Here is a 6,156-nt window from a genome sequence, read left to right on the forward strand (position 1 = left end):
TAGATAGATAGATAGATAGATAGATAGATAGATAGATAGATAGATAGATAGATAGATAGATAGATAGATAGATAGACAGACAGCTAGACAGACAAATTAAATTGAAGGTCATTAAATACAAAGTAGTTAAAGAGCAAGAGCGCTAACAATTGGAGGGGAATCAAGAAAGACCCCATGTAGAAGGTGGTGGCTGAGGGGCATATTGAAGGAAGAGAGATATTCTATGAAGTGAAAATGAGGAGGGAGTGCATTCCAGGTACAGTGCAAAAGTATAAAGATGGGAGATGAAGTGCTGTAGAGAGGGAAATTTGACTAAATCATATAGTGCAGAAAAGGGAGTAATATATAATGAGACCAGAAAGACAGATTAGGGCTAGTTTGTCAAGGACTTCAAAAGTCAAGAAGAGAATTTGTATTTTATAATAGAGGCTAAAGGGAATCACTGACATTTATTGAGTAGGAGTGATATGATCAGATCTGTGCTTAAGGAAAATCATTTTGGCAGCTGTGTGGATGATTAATTAGAATGGAAAGAGGTTTGAAGCAGGGAGGCCAATGAAGAGACCACTGCAATCATCTAGATGAGGGGAATAATGGCATGGACTAAGGTCGTGGCTGTGTGAGCAGAAAGAATAACTTAGATTCAAATTCTTTCCATTATTCCATGCTGCCTATTTCTAGTAGGCTCCTTGCTTCTTCTCTCTCTTCTTCCTCCTCCTCCTCCTCCTCCTCCTTCTTCTTCTTCTTTTCTCTCTGTCTCTCTCTCTGTCTCTCTCTCTGTCTCTCTCTCTCTCTCTCTCTCTCTCTCTCTCTCATCACTAAGTTTTGTTGGTATGTTTTGTTTTTATATTCCCTACATTTATACATTATTCTAACTTCATGAGAGGTCTCTTGTAAGAAAGTGAAACAGTTCAATCAAACCAATAATATAGTGGCCTCATCTAGAAGTGTATGCAACATTTCACATCTAAAGCACTCCACCTCTGCTTAAAAAAAAAAAAAGAGGGGTCTAGGTGGTGCGGTGAATAGAGTACTGGTCCTAGAGTCAGAAGGATTTGAGTTCAAATCCAACCTCAGACACTTAACACTTACTATCCATGTGACCTTGGCCAAGTCAGTTAACCCCAACTGCCCTGCCCTCTCCCCTCCAAAAAGGAAAAAAGAAGAAAAGAAAGAAAGAAATATAATTTATTTGTTATATGTTTGTGTGTGTGTGGGGGGGGGGGTCTCATTCCGACCCTTAAATACATCACCTCTCTGTCATGATTAGTATATTTCATCATTGGTCCTTTGGAGCTATAGATGACCATCTTACTGTTCAAGTTTTTTTGTTTGTTTTACAATTTTTACATTGTATAAATTGTGCTCGTGGTTCTGCTCATTTCATTCTTCATCAAGTTTATAAAACTCATTTTTATAATGATGTTATAGTATAAATGGCTCTTCTATTCCTGCTACTTCACTCTGCATCAGTTCATATAGGTCTTTTGAGGTTTTTTGAAACTATTCTTTTCCTTATTTATTACAGCATAATAGTACTCCATCCCATTCATATACTACAACCTATTCAGCCATTTCTCAATTGTTGGAATACTCTTAGTTTTCAGGGGTTTTGTCACTACAAAAAGAGTTGTTATAAATATTTTCCCCCCGCCAACTAGGTGCGTGGTCTTTAAGTGCCCAATACATGCTCCTAGCTTTCTTCCAATCCTATAAATGGTAGCATTTATTTTCATCCAAAAGTCAGAATTTCAAAATTTAGTGGCTTCCCCTGGAATATTTTCCCTTCCTTGGAGGATAGAGACCAGGGAATTAATCATTCAATCAACCAATGAATAATATTTGCTGAATTGCCTGTTCTGGGCAAAGAAAGAGGAAGGGGGTATGAAGATCCTTTGCAAGATATGGCTCTTTCCCTCATGGAGCTCACAATCTAGTTAGGGAAGCAAGACTGACACACATGCAAACCCACTAAACCTCAGGTAGTCTAAGCACATATTGAGTGGAATAATCAGTTGGGACTATAGAAGCTCAGCATGAGGAGAGAGAACTGAAGTCTTGGGATAAGGGAAGAAGGCTTCACAGAGGTTTTGAGCTGAGTCTTGAAGGATGGGGAGAATCCAGAGAGACAGAAAAGAGATGAGAAATTCCAGTGGGAATGAGAATAGTTTGAGCAAAAGTACAAAGGGTAGAAATGCAGCATGTTTTGGAGAGATAGTGAATAGCCCCAGTAATACATAAAAGACCAATGAAAGATGAGGCTAGAAACTCTGAAAGGGTAGGTTGGTGCCACTCTGTAGAAGACCCTGAATACCAATCTGAAGCTTTAAGACTTTATTCTGCAAGGTCCTTGGACATCAGATGGATAATACATACTCATGTCATGATTGTGATCCCTGTTTGTGAAGGTTATATCCATGGATTACAAGCTTTGTCAGGTTCCACTAAGTTGGAAAGGCTTTGTGTACAGACCTGAAGACAGACCATAGGTCTGCCATCTGAGAACTAGGCTAGTTATAGTTAGAGAGGCTTATCATAAGAGGATTGGCCAGAGCAATCCATAACACCATCTACTAAGATGGAGAGACATGAGGATATGTGTTGAAATAGGGGAATTTTGAAGTTTTGAAGTAATAGAGTGCCACTGAAGATTCGTTAGGAGGGAAGGGCTGATGATCCAAGTTGTGTTTTAGGAACAGTAATTTGGTATTGGGCTATAAATCAGAAAGGAGCAGAGAGAACCTGGTGGGAATGAGTACAGATGGTAATGAGGTTCACCCCCAACCCTGACCCCGGCATTGATAACAGACTCATTGATACTAAAGATAGTTCTCGAGGCGGCCAGGTAGCACAGCGAGTAAGAGCACCGGCTCCAGTGTCAGAACGACCTGGAGATCGAATCCCGGGCTCAGACACTTAGCACCCACCCAAAAACACCTGGCCGTGTAACCTTGAGCAAGTTACTTAACCCCAATTGCTTAGGGGCGGCCAGGTGGCTCAGCGAGTAGGAGCACCAGCTCCAGTGTTGGGACGACCTGGAGATCGAGTCCCGGGCTCAGACGCTCAGCACCACACCCAGAAATAGCTGGCCGTGTAACCTTGAGCAAGTTACTTAACCCTGATTGCTTAAAAAAAAAAAAAAAGATAGTTCTTCATTACCCTCCATGCTGTTATGAACCCCTATATTTCTGGGTTCTCTTCTTTTTTTCTTTTAGAAAAATTATTCACTTCCCAATATACTCTAATTTAGGGAATGCTCCTTTATAACAAAGAAAAATATTTCAGCAAAACCAGCTAAGTGATGGTTCATTGCAATTAATACAAATGTATTATTTTAAAATTTATTTTCTTCGCTCTGCAACACTCCTTATGAGTCTTTCCAGGATTTCTCTGAATTTCTCATATTTGTCATGTCTTACTGCTGATGACAATATTCCTTTCTGTTCCTATTCCACAATTTCCTTCTCTCTTTCCAGGGGCAACTGGATTGGGGAAGCTCCATACAAGATGGGGAAACCCTGCTCAGCCTGTCCACCCAGTTATGGCGGCAGCTGCAACAACAACATGTGTTTTGCTGGGCTCCGATCCAACAGACTTATCTGGTTCTAATCACTCCATGGATGGGGCAGTGTCCTGGGTCTAAGCTCCCCAGATAGGGCAGGCCCCACATGACCCAAAAGACAGTGACCATATAGAGTAGACTAGTTATTTATGATGGGGAGATCACCTCTGGCTGTCCACACCACACCTCTCCACTCTAGGCCAGTTCTCCCCTTTGGGACTTTATTCCAGAAGTCCTGGCAAAGACCAAATAGAAAACATCATCAATATCTTTCTACTTTCCAGTTATGCTTCTTTGTTTTTCTTTTCCTTTGGGTAGATCATAGCTTTGCTGATTCTTTCCAATTCTCATCTCAGGTTTATCCAGTTTTTTAGGTGGTCAGGTCTGGAAGGGACCTTAGAGATCATCTAGGCCAGTGGTTCCAACTTTTTATATTCCTTCAAGGCCTTTCAACAACAATAATGAGAAGGCTGTGAACTGCCAACGTAATTTAATATGTTATTCATGATATTCTGCAATTATTTACTGCTTAAGATACCTTTGAAGAATTTAGCTCAAATCCCTTAAATCACCATTGAAAAATTCCAAAAGGTTCATGAACCACTAAATGGGAACCCCTGATTTAATCCAACCCTCCCATGAACTGGAAAATAAGGCCTAAAGAGAGGAAATGACTTTTTTAAGGTCACACAGTAGGTTAGAGGCAGGGCCAAGAATAAAACAGCTGTCCTGAAAAATGAAAACCCTAAGTTGACAGGGGGGTTGAGGACTACAGATATAGGGCTGAAAGAGATTCTTACATCCACCCCCTTCCAATCCAACTTTTCCCCTCCATTCTAAAAATGAGAAAACTATGATTTGTTCTAATGTCACACAGGTAGTAAGGAGGTAGAATTTGAACCTAGGTCTTTCTTATAATATAAAATTCAACAACCTTTCAATTACATCAAGTCTCTAGGTCATTTCATCTCTTTCTAGCCATAAGCTCAGTAAAGTGATGGAAGTGGGGTATAGTTGCCAGGTCAACAGCCCCACTTCTAAACAGAGGTGGTTGTCATCCCTTTCAGACATTCCTCCATATATATAGATAAATTCAGGGCTGCTCAGCAAGAGTTGAGATATAAAATGGCATAGGGAAGACAAATCCTCGGGGGAGGAAACAGACGTGGGAAACATCTCCTCCCCCAAAGGTTTTCCCCTCCTTACTAGAGAACTCCGGTATCCCACAAAACACAAATAGACCATAGTTGGCCCCCACTCATCAATTCAACCCCAACTATGGGTAGCCAATTGTGCCAGGAATCCATAGGTACCATCCAAAGCTTATTGCCCTGACAACGATGGACTTTTCTTCCAGAGTTTCGTCAATAAAGAGACCAGAAGAGCCATCTGGATTGATTCTTTCTAATGTATCCCAGATCCACATACCTTGGTGGTCAAATGGGATGGAAAGTAGTTGAAGGAGGAAGGGTGGGGATGGAAGACAGATTAATCTGAATGGAGAATGATAGAAAGCTTGGTGATTGGGTCCTACAGGACATCTTGGACTTCTAATTTTGAAGCAGGGGATGATCAGAAGGGACCCATGAAGAGATCATTCCTCGACCTCAAACTCCAGAGTGTGTGCATGTATATGTAGGAATATATGTACATATGTTTCTGCATGTAAGTATGTACAGCAAGCCCTCAAAGTCTTAGTGCATTAAAATTTTTAATAGCTTAAAACCTCACTAAGGCTTTTGGGACACCCTATATACATACATGTGGTGTACATAACTTATATATATGGAATCACAAAGTCACAATACAGTTGCATGCTTTTATTAATACAGAAGAAATTAATACAATATGAACAAAAACCCCTTCCCCATCCTGGGCTCTAGTGTTCTCATCTGAAAAACAATAATAGCCTACTAAGCAATTAACAAACATTACATTTTTTTCTAGCCTCTCAGTAACCCTATGAGGTAGATAATATAAGTATTATTATTCCCAGTTTAAAAATTAGGAATCTATGACTTTGAGGTCAAAGAAGTTTATAGTAGACCCAGGACCATGGGATGACAGGATTTAGAGCTGGTAGGGACCTTAGAGGTCAACTAGTCCAACTTTATTATTTTTATAGAAAAAGAAACTAAGGCCCATTGGTACAATGAGGGGGAAAGTGCTGGTTCTGGAATCAGAGGACCTGAGTTTGAATGCTACTTCTGATGCTTATGACATTAGGGGTCCTGATTGGGGAAAAAACCTATAAAATATAGTAATAAGTGAAAAGTCATAAACATTTAAACTCGGTGAAAGGTGGAAACCCAAATACAGTGACCTATTTACAATCATAACTTAGACACTGAGTCATAACTTATGAGACTATGACCTATGAAAGCCATAATAAGAATATAGTGACCCACAATACATGAGCCATACACAAACTTATGTTTGGGCATAACACTGGCTTAACTCCCAAGCTCATTCCTAAGCATAAAATCAGAAATATCCACCAATCAGTAATGACGCACTCTCTAGCTCCTCCTGCCTTTGTACATTTCTATCATTACCACAGGGATTTGGGGGGTTCTTAGTGGGGATTCACTGAT

General features: G+C 40.2%; 1 protein-coding gene across 1 annotated transcript in view; it reads left to right on the forward strand.

Moving 5' to 3' along the window:
* R3HDML (R3H domain containing like) overlaps positions 1 to 4,942 on the forward strand; it is an 11,050-nt gene extending 6,108 nt beyond the window's left edge. Inside the window, exon 5 of the mRNA XM_069072271.1 lies at positions 3,477 to 4,942. Within this exon, the coding sequence (XP_068928372.1) occupies positions 3,477 to 3,609 (133 nt within the window). The 3' untranslated portion in view covers positions 3,610 to 4,942. The remainder of the gene's footprint in view (positions 1 to 3,476) is intronic.
* The last annotated feature ends 1,214 nt before the right edge of the window (positions 4,943 to 6,156 follow it).

This window comes from Petaurus breviceps, unplaced genomic scaffold, assembly GCF_028583685.1.
Source record: "Petaurus breviceps papuanus isolate PSGF00001 unplaced genomic scaffold, PetGlider_PUasm1.0 90845, whole genome shotgun sequence".
NCBI classification, from domain to species: Eukaryota; Metazoa; Chordata; class Mammalia; order Diprotodontia; family Petauridae; genus Petaurus; species Petaurus breviceps.